The sequence below is a fragment of the Mus musculus genome, chromosome 4, assembly GCF_000001635.26.
Source record: "Mus musculus strain C57BL/6J chromosome 4, GRCm38.p6 C57BL/6J".
In the NCBI taxonomy this organism is placed as follows: domain Eukaryota; kingdom Metazoa; phylum Chordata; class Mammalia; order Rodentia; family Muridae; genus Mus; species Mus musculus.
Window position 1 is genome coordinate 143,168,052 of NC_000070.6, and position 16,670 is coordinate 143,184,721.

General features: G+C 41.4%; 1 protein-coding gene across 11 annotated transcripts in view; it reads right to left on the bottom strand.

The window, feature by feature from the left end:
- The window catches only part of Prdm2 (PR domain containing 2, with ZNF domain), a 105,379-nt gene that overhangs the window by 60,661 nt on the left and 28,048 nt on the right, over positions 1–16,670 (bottom strand). For 8 of the 11 annotated variants that reach the window (XM_011250175.3, NM_001081355.3, XM_006538486.4 and 5 more), the window contains 3 exons: positions 12,826–12,940; positions 11,237–11,340; positions 1,985–2,137 (listed from right to left, as the gene is read on the bottom strand). In XM_011250175.3, coding sequence (XP_011248477.1) covers positions 1,985–2,137; positions 11,237–11,340; positions 12,826–12,940 — 372 coding nt within the window. The remainder of the gene's footprint in view (positions 1–1,984; positions 2,138–11,236; positions 11,341–12,825; positions 12,941–16,670) is intronic. The other 3 variants (XM_030253090.1, XM_030253092.1, XM_030253089.1) reach the window with 1 other exon arrangement.

Consider the following 16,670-nt stretch of genomic DNA (forward strand, 5'->3'; position numbering starts at 1 on the left):
GTCAGTGACTGAGATGGTGCTATGCTATGGAGCTGCATGCTAATAGACACTCTCTTACAAGAAAGAAAAGAGGTATTTTTATTTTGTACTCCTTAGCATTTTCAAGATCTCTTGCAATAAACCAAAGAAGAGTTCAGAGCCATTCCTTGTAATTCATTTACAAAGCCTGCCTCAGGAATGCTGAATCCTGGAGAACACAGCAGCAGAGCACAGCTGAGGGATCCAAAAGGTCTCAAACATACCGGAACAACTGCCAAAGGTCAGGCCTTCAGGTGCACAAAGATCAGCTATGCTCTACCAGTACAGCTCATTAGCCCACACGTGGAATAGTTATTAACACCCTACACTGACCACAGCATACTGTCTGCAACTATATGAATTAATTTTTTTATGTTAAATATCTACTCCCAGTACAAAACTCTGAAGCCGGAAATGCTCCAAAATTTCAAAGTTATATGTGGTGATATAACCCCCACAATCAAAACCAGGACAATAGAGCCCCTGCATAAAGTTCCAGTATGTCCACTTGTCTCAGATGTATCTGAGATATAAGTCAATTCTGTATTTTCAGGTGGGTCCCATCCTAAAAAACTAAGTGTATGCAGATGTTTAAAATCCAAAACACTTTGATACTAAGCAGTGCAAATAAGGAACGCTTTACCTATACAGCTATCTCCATCCTTAGCTTACTTTACACAGCTGTCTCCATCCCTAGTTTACACTGCCTATCTCACAGCCACGTTGTCTCTACAAGGATTCAACCTTGCCAACAGAACCAGTTGTATCTCCTGCTTGAGATGTATGTGATAAACAAAATGAATCCTTAGTGCTCTTTGAAACCAGGCAGCAGGTCTATTAGAACAGCCTATAGCTACAATTCAGCAGAAAGAAATGGAAAACAAGTTTTGGGCTGCCTAAGTATGAACATGGGGGGAAAAAATCCAAATTCTGCAAAACCTAGAAGCCAGGTTTAGGTATAAACATGTCACAGCGGCAAAGTTAGGAAAATACAATTGAAGAACATTTAACAGCTACACACTAACTCAACTTGCAGAAGGCCTTATGCTACTACACACACCATGAACTCAGGACACTGCCCGAAATGCTCAAGAGTTCTCAACTCTGTGAAGATTTAAAAAAAAAAAAAAAAGAAAGAAAGAAAAAAAAATCTATAGACTTGTCCTTGACTTGTAACATAGATAGAGGAACCAAGTGAATGAAGAACTATTTGTTTGTCACAGCAATTTGGACAGAGGTATCTATTCCAAAAGAGGCTACCATCATCTATCTTTCCAGCCCCAAGATTCCATTCTAGAACATTCCATACATGGAATGTAGATCTATCTGCTACAGAAACATGACCAGTGAAAACCAAAGAGGGAGCCAGAATCTTGCTCGCCACAGAAACATGCTAATATGAAAAGCATCCTAGTAGTAAGGTCCCAAATGCACTGGGTACCTTCATCACCAGCTCTGAGTATGGTCCTCTTCACCTCTGCAATCAATTTTCCCAAGAAATATTTTGACAGGAAGAACTAAATCCCAAATTCTATCCTGAATATAATCAAAGGAAAGGAAAAGCTAATCCAAGGCTTCACGCACTCTAAACACTGCGAGTGCGCTTTCTGTTACAGGCACTACCATGGTACCACGTAACAGCGACGCACAGTGGGCTAAACCTGCCAGTCAGTTCCCAGTGCATCTGTGTCAGAGGAAGAGGAGGGGAGCAGATGCCACAGATAATCAATAGTATGAAGAAAGATGCAGTCTATAATTACTCAACACAGTCTTCTTGCTCTAGTTCTCCAATATATGCAAGGCCTCATGAACCATGTGTTTAACATAGAGTTTTAGGTGTGTGGATGAACCACTTCAAACACAATCCATTCTAGGTCTGGGAAGTTGTTCTTTTCAGTTACAATTAGACTGCATTTAGAGAATGCATGCAAAGTAGCTAGGAGTAGACTAACACTAACACTGTTACCTTTAAGGTTTTATAGTAAATGGCTCTGTTGATTTCCAGTGGAAATAAATTCTGTTCTTCTCCTGAGCAAGCCCAGTTCACATAGCGGAGCCAGTTGCCCTTCTCCGGATCAGTGGCATCAATGCACATCCACCCCAAATTTGGGTAGTACACCTAGGGATGGAGAAGAACAAGCGTGTATTAAGATAGGAATGCCTAAAAACAGTTTCATCTTCAACTTTCCAAACAGCTTTTCTCACTATATAAAAGCACTCTAAAAAGCACTTCATAGAAGCAATATAGAAAAATACAAGCAGAAAACAGAAGCTGTCAAATCTTAGTCTTTCTTTAGGCTTGGTTTCCCCTCCCACCTCCCGCCACCATATGAGGGACTGAAGGCCACTTGCTTGATCTACAAATGTTCCCTGGGCATGGAAATAAGTAACCACTACATTCTCTCAAGTGTGACTTAACAACATGCCTTCTAAGATACTCTATTGGTCCAATCCAGGTCTGTACTGCTGAGGACACAGTTCAGTGGTCTCTTTCTGGCATGATTTACAGAGATGTCAGAAAATGGACACACGTGAATCAATCATGTAGGTGATAACTGTTTTCTAAACTTCACTGTCCCTTAACACCTACTCCATCCAGCATATGTGTTAGAACTAAGGTTCAGCAAACATCTTTGCAAAGTTCTAGGATGCAGAAAAAAACAAAAGAACAAAAACAAAACCAGAAAAGCCAGGACACGGGAACATTCATGCTTGTTCAACTCCTCCTCTGAGATGCTGCCAACAAACTCATAGCTGGTCATGCCTTCATTTGAAAGAACATGAACTCTGCAAGTAGTCTGAAGTTTACTCCCTCTTTCTCACTGAACGGATGAGGCAGTAATTCTTCTTCAAGCAGAGCATAAATGTCCCACAACTTAATTTTAATTCTATGAATAATGCAGTCATTTTAAAATATGTGCATACAGATACGTTTATACCCCAAAACCAGACTGCAAAACACCTAAGTAAATTGAACCAGAACTACAAATAGGCATTCTTTTTAGGAAGAAAGGACTCTCTCTCTCACACACACACACACACACACACACACACACACACACACACACACACACACACACACACACACACACACCTTGACTCCTACCATTTACTCCTTCTTTTCTCTCCCACCACCTTCATCACTGTCATTAGGTGACTTTCCCTTAGAACAAAGGTCCTGCTCTCAGCTGATGGCTAGGATGCTGACTTCCTGAGCAAGTCTGGGTCCCTGAGGTTTCTTCTCTTCCCACCAGCAACCAAGCCTCCCTCAGCTCTTACAGGAGTAGACAGACAGACAGACAGACAGACACAGACACACACACACCGAGTCTGTCTCTCTCCCTCTCTCCCCCTCCCTCTCTCTCCAAATCAAAGGACCCCCTCAAATGGTATGTTTGAAGCCATTGCAAACTTCAATGTTAAACATAGTACACAAAATGACAAAAGCTGCTTTCCAGTGTTTAAGAGCTCTGATTGTCCCGTTTGCTGAAAGTGGAGTGAAGGACAGACACATGAAGGTTGTAATCAAGCCTCTGGTTAGCTCACTGACTCACACAGGTATTAGTATTACTTTGCCCCTGGCCTCAGAGATAGTCTTTTTCTTTCTTTTAATTTTAATGTATATTGGCAGACACCAGGGTCTCACTGGATCACCCCCCACACAGTAGCAGTGCTGACAGGTATCAATGGGACTACAGAGAGAGCAGTAGGAAGCCAGGAAACCCACGGAATAGAAGGCAAAGGTGGCACCTTGACTACACGTCTGCTGTAACAACATCTGCTAGAACTTCCTGGCTCTTAAGTCAAAACAAATCGTTGCAAAAATAACAATGTTCCAGTTGAGTAAACTCTTTATTTATGCATATTTCATTGTAACTCAATGGAAAGTGAGGAATCTTCTAAGGCACAATGATGTATATAAAGAAAAAAGTCCCATAGAAGATGAATATGTCAGGGGATTTAAGAGAGATGTGTTTGCATTTGGGGGGCATGTTTCAGTTTCTGTTTTGTTTTCTGAGAAAGGATCTCACTCTGTAGTGTGCCCATCCATACACACACGAAATCACACAATGCTGACTATGTAAAACCACTCATTGATAAAAATGATCTATTTATTTTTACCTAAAATGTAAGAATATAGAAGAATATATGAAGAGAAAATAATTTAAAACTAAATAACAGTTTTCTCTGAGAAAATGAAATAATTCAGTCATTTTTTTCTTTTGCTTATGTTAACTTTCTGCCTTTCCTCCACTGGAATACCATTACACTGAGGTGGGGTGGGGGAAAAGGCAGTGCTATCCTGAAGGTCTACATCTACATGATGTCTGCTGGATGCCCAGGGAAACCACAACATGGTTTTCCTGTTGCTCTACACTTTAAAACAACAACAAAATAAAAAACAAAAACAAAAACAGCAGCAGCAGCAGCAATGACAGCAACAAAAAACAGCTGGGCTTGGTGGTGCACACCTTTAATACCAGCACTCAGCATTTGGGAGGTGGAGGCAGGCAGATCTCTGTGAATTGAAAGCCAGCCTGGGCTACATAATATGTTCCAGACCAGCCAGAGCTACATAGACCATGTCTTTAAAAAATTAAAATTAAAAAGTTAACCCCTCCAGACCCTATGAAATGCTATTAGTCCCTTTTGAAAATGAGGAAGCATAGCAGATGGGCAATTTAGGAGAATAAACAAGCCACTGAAAATCACAGCCAAGACTCAAACTTGATCCTCTCATTTATTCCTTACACCAAAATGAAACAGATAAGCAGGCAGAGAGCAGGGAAGGGGAGCCCTTACGAACACTCCTAAATCCTTCTTCTGATGGTTAGGGTGTAACTCATAGTAAAGTGTTTGTTCAGCGGCTGACCCATGTCACCTCCAGAAGCACTGAACAAAAGGACAGACCTTTCTCCCCAACTCCTGATACCTTCAGGTTAGGGTTGAGGAAACCCTACTCCGCTGGGCGTGGTGGCGCATGCCTTTAATCCCAGCACTTGGGAGGCAGAGGCAAGCGGATCTCTGAGTTCAAGGCCAGCCTGGTCTACAGAGTGAGTTCCAGGACAGCCAAGACTACACAAGAGAAACCCTGTCTCGAAAAACCAAAAAAAAAAAAAAAAAGAAAAAGGAAACCCTACTCCTTCCCTCTTTCTCACTGAACAGATGAGGTAGTAATTCTTCTTCAAGCAGAGCATAAATGTCCCACAACTTAATTTTAATTCTGTGAATAATGCAGTCATTTTAAAATAGTTCTAGAATAATCTAAATTCAAAATGCAGTACACATGCCCACTTGGCATGCAACCTTCCCTGGTATGCAGGCCTATGTTTTCTGTGAAGATTTGCAAGAGGGTACTAAGGTCTGGATGAGAATCAAAGAGCCATATGTATTGTATAGTCACAGTCTTCTAGCAGGTGCTACTGAGGAATAATGGACCTTCAAGATGTGGGGCCTGGTAGAAGGAAGGCCCTTAGGCCATTGGCACTCAGAAGGAACTGTAGGACCCTATCTATCCTTCTGCTTCTGCTCCAGTCTGAGATAGAGAACTTTGGCTCCTGCATGTGCTCCTGCCAGGAGACACCCCTGTTACCTTACCAGAAGCCCAGCCTGCACGACTGCCCAATTGTGGATGGTTACTCATCAAACCGTGCGCCAAAACAAACCTTTAAAATTTCAGATAACCCGTCTTTGGCATCCTGTCACAGTGATGACGATACACAAGGGTCTACATTACAAAACACTCTATGATCTTTGCTACAGGAAGATTACTGATGGCAACCCAGAGGCTTAGTCTGATTTTGACTCCGGTATAGCAGCTTGAAGTCCTCAAGGAGCTACTAGGAATCCAAACTTATCATCTGGATGATTCTCAGACTCCAGACCAACTACCTCCATGAGATAGAGCCAGGCTAGAAGCACATGTTGCTATGCCAAGATCAATGCTGCAAAACACACAGAAAAAGGCCTAATGAAGAGACATTAAATGGATGAGTAAATAAACTCCCAAGGGGGGAAAAATGCACCATACTAAGATGCTAACCTAAGTCAAAGTAGTTAAATTGTGAGAAATTATTTAATCATCTCTACTTCAATACCCTCAACTATTATAAAACTCTTGAAACAGCATATATTTGGCTCTGCTGTTACTATGACAACCATTCTACAGTTGAAGTACCAAGTTCTGCATAGTGCTGTACCCCACTGGGTAAACCATAACACCAGACACCTCCACATTCACTCCTCTGGCTTGTTCCCCACACTGCCAAGACACAGTAAACTTTCCATAGAGTAATGTGAAAGTATTTGGGGGAGGGGGGCAGACAGGAAATATGGCCCAGGAGTTAAAAAGCTCTTCCAGAGGACCCAGGTTCAATTCCTAGCACCCACACAGCTGCTCACAACTGTCTGTAACTCCGGTTCCAGGAGATCTGAGACCCTCTCCTAGCCTCTTCAGGCACTATACACAAATGTTGCTCAGGCACACATGTAAGCAAAACTTTCCTCATTAACTGAAATTTGTATTTCATGGTATCTTCATGTGCCATGGTGTTTAAAAATATAAAGATGCTCCTTAGGTTTTTTTGGGTGTTTGTTTGTTTGTTTGTTTGTTTCAAGACAGGATTTCTCTGTAGAGCCCTGGCTGTCCTGGAACTCACTCTGTTTGGGAGCTTTAAAACACAGTGCGCAAGTTGGATCTAGAGACACTCTGACAGCTGGACAACAGCAGCGAGCATGACAAGCACCCTGTGAAACCAGGCTCTGCAGAACCAACTGGCAGCTTCCAAATGACATCCAACTACAAGGACACAGCCAGCACTAGCTATCGAGCTCACACACTAACATTTATTCACAATGTTAACTTATAAAAAAGGGGGGTTTTGCTCCTGAAAAAAAAAAAAACCCTGTATTACGAACTTCTCAGTATGCAGTGATCATTTCTGTATCAATTTCTATTGATAAGAGTTCTAGCTCTTCCCTCTGTCCTCTAGAATTTATTGCCAAGATGATCAAAATGCAATAGAAGCAGTCAGTAACCATTCACATAAAAGAATAGTTTTTTTTAAAGACTATTAAAAAGATAAGCAATATTAAGTTTCAAAGGCCTATAAAAATATACTCTTGTTGGTCTTATAAGTCTTTCTAAGTGCTTTTGGGCAAAACCGACCAAAAATGTACAGAAGTTTACATAACTTTTGATTTAACATTTACACTTCTAGGAATGTATCTTAAAGAAAATATCAGACAAGTCAGAATATTGCATGTATAGTGAGTTTATTCTTGGAAGAACTATACATACTCAGCAAAGGATTAAAGCCATTTAAATGTTCAACAGAAGGTAAATATGGATGGCAGACAGACAAACGAGTTATGAGCAGCCACACACACACACAAAAGGCAAACACAAAGCACCTGACACAGGCAGAGACACAGTCCTGGGACATGGTTAGGAAAAAGCATGTTCCACTCCTACAAGTGGTGTGGGGATGGGTACTAGTGTTGAAGAGGCAAGACGGGAGAGGCACAAGGCAGAGAAAAGACAGCCTGTACTACATGAGATTCTGACCCAGGCAATTCCTCACTAGCTTAGTAAACTCTTACTGTAGAGTTAAGAATGCTCATCAATGCCGGGTGCTAGGAGTTTACGTGAGCTTTACCTTTCGGTGAGCTTTTTATATACTCTCATACAGTTTTATGGGAAGTATATATTTTTCTTTTTTGTTTTCTAATTTCAGTGTAGGGGGGGTCTTCTTCCATCATGTGGGTGCAGCGATGGAATTTAGGTCATACAGTTGGGTGGCACCATCTTCACCTAGTGAGGTACCTTGCTAGCACTGTTTAAATTTTTAAGACTTATAACTGGACCAGGTACACACGTCATGAATCCCTGCACTGAAAAAGGGGTTGTGTACTGAATACCAGAGATACTGATGGATGGAAAACCTTTGAGTATTCAGGTCAACTGGGTAGAAATGGCTTCCAAATGTGTGTGCTGTGTAGAGACACAGGGTGTAATGGGCGTTCGGGTTGTAGGAGCTCTGGCTCTGTGGATGGAAGGGTGCAGGTTATAAATGGCTATAGCTTTCCTCTCAAGCTCTGCCTTCATCTGTAATAGATTAAGAAGCGCTCATCAGATACATAGCGCTCTTTGTTCTTGGACCTCTCAGCCTTCATGATGAGCTTCTGTACGTTACACAGGCTCTGGTACCTTATCATAGCAGAACAAAACAAACTGAAACAGAAGTATCCAATCAATTTTTCTCTGAGCCTAACACTGTTCTAAAACAAATCTAATTAGGAGCTGGAACAGTGGTATGTGCCTATATTATCAGCACTCAGGAGGCTAAGGCAGGAGGAGTTTGAATTTGTGGCTAATTTACAACCAAGGCTCTGTGTCAAAGCAATAAAAGCAAAATAAAGCAATTTATCCTTAAAGGGTTATTAGAATAAATCTTGCTCAAAAAATTCTTTTTAAAAAAATCTGTTTTTGGCAATCACATGAGCCCAAAACTTGAAAGGCTTTTTATCAGCTCCAGGCATACAGTAACCCGTGCTCAAAATTCTAGCACATGGGAGATAGAAGTAAAAGGAGACCAGTTCAAAGTCAGCCTAGGCTACAAAGCAAGACTCTGCCTTTCAAAAGGAGGGGAGAACTTTGTATCGGGAATGGTTTCAAAATCCTGTTACTGCTCAACACACCAGGATGGTCAAAAGAAGTGTTACAGACAGCCCAGCATGTCAGGTCCCCACAGTCCTGCTGAGAGCAGGTCAAAGCAAGCTCTCCTCTCTCTAGAGCACCCGCTCCATGCACTCACCCCGAGCATCCTTCATCTTCATCTGGATTAAGAGGGATGTGAATGCTTTCAGTGAAACCTTGGGGCCTGGCAAGATGGCTCAGTGGGTAAGAGCACTAACTGCTCTTCCAAAGGTCCCGAGTTCAAATCCCAGCAACCACATGGTGGCTCACAACCACCCATAATGAGATCTGACGGCCCCTTCTGGTGTTTCTGAAAACAGCAACAGTACTTATCTAAATAAGTAATAAACAGATTTCTGGGCCTGAGGGAGCGAGGCTGACTGGAGCAAGCAAAGGTCTGAAATTCAATTCCCACATGAAGGCTCACAACTATCTATACAGCTACAGTGTACTCATATACATAAAATAAATGAATAAAATCTTTAAAAAAAAAAAAGGAAACCTTGGAGAACTTAAGGAGTCAGACAGTCAAGGGCTCAAGAAAGGCAACTGAACACTTTGTCTTAGGTGAGCACACAATGGTCTACGAGATGGGACGTAAGATTCCACTGCTAAGGTATTTTAAGCAGGTCTTAAGGGGCTTTGATGGAAGAACAATCACCAAGATGCAGTTCTGATGATAAACTCTTTCTATAATATTGGGAAGAGATTTTCTGATACAAGTCTGGGGATAAGACCAATAAGTTAATTTTTCAATTTATTTATGACAAATATGCCCATTACTGTTATTATTCCTGATACTTTGCCATACACAAAAATATACACCTATGTCACCTATATCCTATCTTAACACTTCTTAAAAATAAAAAGCCCTCTCAGATGTGAGACCTAAGTGAGCTTCTGACTTTTCTTCCTTGTAAGGAAAGTCAGTCTTCACAAGAACAAGATGTAAACTTGAACCTGACTATAAAGAAGTGGTATTTTCACAAGGAGTTCCAAACTGAAGCCTATCTATGCAAAGAATCTTAACTAGGATGCTACGTGTAGAGGAACATGAGTCCCTAGGAGTTCTCGGCTGCACATCACAATTCTGAGCACACTACACATGAACTTGAATGCAGGTGATAATTGTCATAAGACTTGAGTGATGGCTTACACAGCATGGCCAATATCACACTGCTACACTGGTTACAAGGTGCCGCTGCATCCCCTTAGGCAATGGTGGCATCTGCTCTACTCGGCACTATCCACAGACTGTAAATAAGCATGTGATTCCCTGACATTCCTCACTTAGATTACTAACCAAGCCAAGCTTCCCTGTTAGCTTCTTTTGAGAAACTTTTTAAATTAATAAAGTGCTTTATTTGAGAGCAATATCGTACAAGCAATACATTTTTAATAATACTAAAATAAAGGTATTATCTTTAGTAATGAAGACTTTTTGTGACCAGGCCATTTTTTTACAATTACAAAGCTCTTTCACTTCCAAACAGTCCTGATCCTTGAGGTAAATTCTTGTTTCCCAAAGCTCCCAGGGTTTGCAGTCAGATACTATCACAAACAACTAACTCTTAAGAAAGAATACAAAATGATGAAACTGTCAGACCAAGCTATAACCTTTATAGCCTTAAGAACTGCCCCCTCCCGATGCCCTGAGACTCTTGGGAGGTACCTGCCTACACATTTCACTGTCAGGCTTATATATGTCAACAAGTATGAGACAGATATGACTCCTTCTCATTCAAAACGGAACTTGTAAAGGAGCCACCCCGAGGTGCTTCCCATGCAACACCCTAGTGAAACGTTTTCAGTACCCCACTCTTTAATGGAAGGCTTCACGGCAAAGTTAAGTCAGAGAACTGCTGTAGAAGCAGAATCCGCCCCGGCAATCTGGGAGAATATGCGTAACTGTCCCACTGTTTCCAGGAGATGTGTGTGGCTCTGACTACATCTGCCCTCCTCAGGCCTGAACGTAGAGAGCAAAGGTTGCCTCCCCATCACTGAAAGCTTCTATAAAAGGCTGCCTGCCACTTCCCTGCTTTGTCCTCCGGGATTGTTGAAGATATGTGAAGTAGAAGAAAATCCTTTCATAAAAAAAAAAAAAAAAAAGTTGTATGTAAATGTGCCATGTGCTATACATGTCTACCTCCGAATATTCCAGGGACATAGAAACTACTTTCTAACATACAGAGACAAATCTAAGACTATTCTTTGCAGCCTTTGGAGTATGTTTTATGGTGTATCTGTGTCATTTATAAATGACACAGAGGTCACGGTCTCAGGTATAAGGCAAAATGCCCTGAACAAAAAGTACAAAACACAGATGTGCCATTTACCATCAAAGACAATGGGGCAGCTTCAAACTACACAGACATGCAAACAACAGTCTACCCAGAAAAGTCATTTTCTCTTTAACGAAAAACTTTTAAAGAACACATTGAAATTACTGTTTTAACTTTAACCCATCAGATCCTGTGAAAACAGGGAGTGGGCTCTTGAAAGTGCTTGAAACTCTCTTACCTCCCACATGTATACATTATTCCTAACCTGGGATCTCTTCTTCTTATCACCAACAAATGGCCCAAACTTTTTCCCTTTTAAAATTGGTTTAGTGGCCCAGACACCTAGAAAATAAAACCAGTATTTTTATAATGTAATGTGGTTATTTTAAATATCGAAAGCATTAATGTCATTCAGTTTTACAATACAATTAAAAAGCTAGGTTGCTTAACAGCAAAGTAACTGAATTCAGTTCAATCAAATCAACTAAAGTCCTCCAGGGGATTCTGAGTGTCCTTCTGTACGCCCTCAGCAGCTTCTCAATAGTCTGTAAAGGATCTGCATTGATTACAACTTTTTAAAAGCTTATATTAACTTTCATGTGTAAAATAGAGCATATGTAGTACAATCATAAACACTTGAAAATTAACATAAGAGAAAATATGAATGGAATAAAGCTATAAATCATTCAAACTCTTCATTCTATCTCTCTACAGACCTCAAACTGTCCTTACTAAACAAAGTCATTCTTACAATTCTCTTATAATCAGGGTTAGGACTTGGGTTTTATAAATAAATACTTCTGAAGTTGATTTGCCTAATTACAGTGGAGACATAGTTTCCACTCATTAGCTTTGTAACACATCGTTCATGAGACATCTTGTCTTGCAGAGTTTCAGAGTCAGCATACATGCTAACCTATGGCATCTCCTATTTACCTGATATAAAACCTATCAGAAAGTACAGCAAACCAATGAAGATGCAGTCAGTAGAACCTCAGGACCCCTGCAGTCAAGAACAACACATTCTGTACGGAACAGGAGGCAGAGGCTAGTCTTGCTGCGTGTGGCTGGGACATACACACCCCACTCCCACCTAAAGTCAGCTAGGAATTGCATCTATAAACACTAACAACCAGTTAAACTGTGAGACAGAACAATATAATAACCCCAGTGCTCAGTAAGCAAAGTTCCAGTGAGAATTAGAAGACATGCAAGTCATATTTACAGCTCTCATCAGAAGAACATCTAAATGACAAAAGAATAGAAGCATGACCTATTCAGGAGTGTGTTCTTACAAGAGCTCTACAACTTACTCTTAGTGTTGTATCTAAATCTTACATCACAGACACAAAAATCAAATACAAACAAGCTTTTATACTCAACAAGAAATTCTAGCCAGCTTATATCATTCATTCAAATACCCACAAAGGGTCCTTAAGTGGAAATGGTAGGGCAATGGGTAAGGCAGACTGTCAGTAACAGAAACAGATGTAAAGTCAACTGAAAAGTAAGGAGATAAATGTGTCTCAAGGCTCAGTGAAATCAGAGGAAACCTCCCACTGTGTAGGATGAGGCCCGCGGAGATGCAGAGGAGGGCACACTGGAACACAGAACCTAGGATCGAATATGCAAGAGGAAGCTGGTTTCCTTTCTATAACCCATGTCTACCCTGGATTCTTATGTAGAAAGTGCACACACACCACTTAATCTTTTAAGTGAGGGTCAAGCTTTCCCTTTTTTTGGCATAATGCCTATCTAGCATGATCCTTGCTCCCCCAGAAAGCAGTCTACTCTTTGCTACCTGACTCCTACAACAAGAGTACTCACCAATCCGAGTCTTGTCGACCGCAGATGGTAAAAGTCTTACTTCCTCTGGAAGTCCTCGAAGCACGTGTTCAGGTACCTCAGCCAGAGTCTCAGTGACTGCCACAGACTCAGTGTTCTGCAAGGCAAACAGCAGAAGGGTCATAGCAAAAGGAAGAAAACCAGCAGTGTTTTTTATTTTGCTTTGCATTGCTCTACTGAACCTGGAGTGCACAAAGCAGAAGGGGACAGGTCTGGAGCTGCTGTATCACTTGCTGAGCCTAGTAGTGAAACACTAGCAACCTTCGAACCAGGGTCTGGTCTGTTCCAGCCACCTGTATCCACTTTCAAAATATGTAAGTCCCCAACACTGCACTGCTCTCTAACAGTGCTCCCACAGAACTGGGCAGCAGAACACAGCTTCCACCTGTTACTAAATCAAAGGCTACCAGCAATACACTACAACCCTAAAAGGATAATTTTGCCACACTCCATGAAGGCCATTTGACCCATCAGATGCTGCCTCCCTCCTGTATCCCTCCAGCAACCTGAGTAGGTTGGACATTCTATAGAGAGTGACAGCTCACTGTTAGCCCTCACTTCAAGTGGGACTTTCCAAGGAGCAATAGCTGACCGTTGTGTATCAGGCCACTGAACAGCAAAGATCACAATATCTCAGAGTTGACAGAAATACAGAATTATGCCTCAAAACTTAGCTGGAATTCATCAGAGTCTTAAATAAGATTAGTATTAAATGTTTATGTAAGGAATAAGGATACTGGTATCAACAAGGAAAACCAGGATGTAGCTTTTAGAATCATTTCCAAATCAGACTGAAAACTAAAGACTAATTTTCTTACAGCAATGAAGCATTTTTAATTTTTGATTGTTTTTCAAGACAAGGGTTTCTCCGTATAGCCCAGAGTATCCTGGAATTCACTATGTATACCAAATTGGGCCCAAACTCAGAGATCCACCTGTCTCTTCAAGTGCTGGGATTAAAGGCATGTGTACCAGGCTTGGTGGAGCACGCCTTTAATCCCAGCACTGGGTGACAAGAGGCAGGAGTATCACTGTGAGTTCAAGACCAGACTGTTCTACATATCAAGTTCCAGACAAACAGAAACATAGAACAGAAATACCTTGTCTCAAAAACAGCAACAAATGTTAGGCGACAAACCAAAGCAAACAAACAAAGAAAAACAAGCCACCCAAACTCAAAACCGCCTGAGTTTCAATATTTATATGTATATATATATTTCAATTCCAACAATTCCAATCATCGTTGGCTGTCCCCTGGCTGGCTTGGAGTCAGAAAGCCCAAGAGGGCATCTATAGCTGTATCACCTCTGGGGCAAGGCCGAGCTACCAGTGCGCTTGCTTCAGAAGCGCAGATACTTTCTCTGCTATGACTTACATCCTTTTCCCAACAAATCCTCCAACATACTTTCTAAAAATAGAAGTTTCAAATTGCCCCCAGCAAATAGCCTCCTGTACTTCTAATTAGCTAAAAATATCAATAAACTTAACAGACATTTCTCACTTCTATATATGCGATTCCCATTTTAAAATGTTTTAATACAGAAGCTAGATATTTGGAAAAATGAATAAGCTTTTTCTGCCAAAAGGGGAAAAGTACTGACCTGACAATATCCTATGGCACCAATAAACAGAATAATACCAATAAATATTAGCCAGAATTATGAGTGTGTGTGTAGGGCTAGCCACTTAGAATAATCAATGAGAGCCTTCTTCCCTTTCCTCAGCTGTAGCCTACCTATCCTCCCTGAGAGGTAGCCCCTACAGACAGACAGACAGACAGACACACACACACACACCTACATACACACATACACACATACACACACACACACACACACACACACACACACACACACACACTTCTAGAAAACTGAGGCTTAGAAAAGTGGCGTATCTGACTCTGAACACTAGTTTAACTTTAAAGCCCAAATCCATAGTCACTGTGGGTTTCCATTAAGACTAGCTGGAATCATCAGAGAGCCTCTGCCCTCAATTCCCAGACTCATGGGAAGGCAGCAGAAGGTACCCAAGGCACGGATGGTCTTCCATAGGAAATGTGTGGCTTCACTGGAGACTTACTAAAACTCCTGAAACACCTGTAAATATAGAAGACCCCAGCAGAGCTGCTGGGGGGCGGGAGGGGGGTTGAGAGGAACTGTTTGTGGGTCAACCACTTATCTAGGGTGTGTCTTATGTTTTGGTTTGCTTATGGTCTTGCAAATAGCCTTGACTCAAGATTTTCCCACCTCAGCCGCTGATGTACTGGGACGAGGAAGATGAGACGCCACAACTAGACTCAACCACGATTTTAATGTGGGTTCGTCTTTATAGTAGAAGCTCTTTTTTCTGTTCACTGTACTTGTCTTCAGTGAAAATAAGATGCAACTAAACTCACAGCAGAACACTCTAGAAACTGTCAGCCATGGCTTCCCCCTCCCATCTGGCTAATTGCTGGAACATCTCCACGGCTGCAAACTGCTCAACACATTCTTAGAAAAGCAAAGGCTTGAGAAGTAGAAGGCAGGCTCAATTCAAACACCCCCTCTCTCCCTATTTTTCTTTTAAAGTTCTTAGGCAATTTTTCATAATGATTTGTATAGCTATGTGTTGAATTGTGCATCCCTGTGAGACTGTAGCAGACACACTCTGTGTCTCTCATTCCCACTGTTGGAAAGTCGAAATAGTTGTTGCATTTACATAATTGAATAAATATATGATTCTCTATAAAATGATTAATGTAAAATCTTTCTTCTTCTTCTTTTCTTCTTTCCTCCTCCTCCTCCTCCTGTATGCGTGCTATGAACCAAACTCTTATATTTTTGGTTTTGTTTTGTTTTTAAAGATTTATTTACTTTATATATATATATGAGTACACGGCACCTACCTTCAGACACACCAGAAAAGGGCATCAGATCTCATTACAGATGGTTGTGAGCCACCATGTGGTTGCTGGGAATTGAACTCAGGACCTCTGGAAGAGCATTCAGTGCTCTTAACCACTGAGTCATCTCTCCAGCCTCCAAATGTAACATTTTTTAAAAAAAAATATTTGTGCTGGGCAGGGTGGTACACACCTTTAATCCTAGCACTCAGGAGTCAGAGGTAGGCAGATCTCTATGAGCTGGAGGCCAGCCTGGCCTACAGACAGAGCTCCAAAACAACTAGGGCTAAACGAAGAAACTGGCTCCAAACACCAAAACCAAACCAAACCAAACCAAACCAAACCAAACTCTGTGTGTGTGTGTGTGGGTGTGTGTGTGTGTGTGTGTGTGTATGGGTGTGGGTGTGGGTGTGGTTGTCTACACGTATACAAATGCACCTCATGTGTGCTTTGTGAACAGAGGTCAAAAGAAGATGCCAGATGCCTTGGAACCAGAGTTACAGACAGTTGTGAGCTGCCATGTGTGTGCTGGGAATCAAACGCAGACCATCCCCAAAAGCAGCTCTTAACTGCTCAGCCACCTCCATCACCATCACCCGACCTCTCTTAAGACAGACAGACTTAAACGAGCAGGGTCATCTCTCAGAATACAGTTTTCAATGTATGCCAGAATGTTTTGGATTTGTAATAGATAATCCATAGGGCTGATACAGTTGTCCCCAATTGGTCCAGAATCAGAACTTATCCTACTCTCAACCACACATCTGCAGTAACAAAGTCCAAAAGTGCTCAAAGTTTCTTATATGAATAGCACAAAATGTGCATATGATCTGCACACATCTTCTTATATACTTTAATCTGCTCAGTGTAGGTTAAACACTATGTCAGTACATGGTATACCTTATTATTTAGGGAGCACAGGCAAAAACAAAACAAAACAAAAACA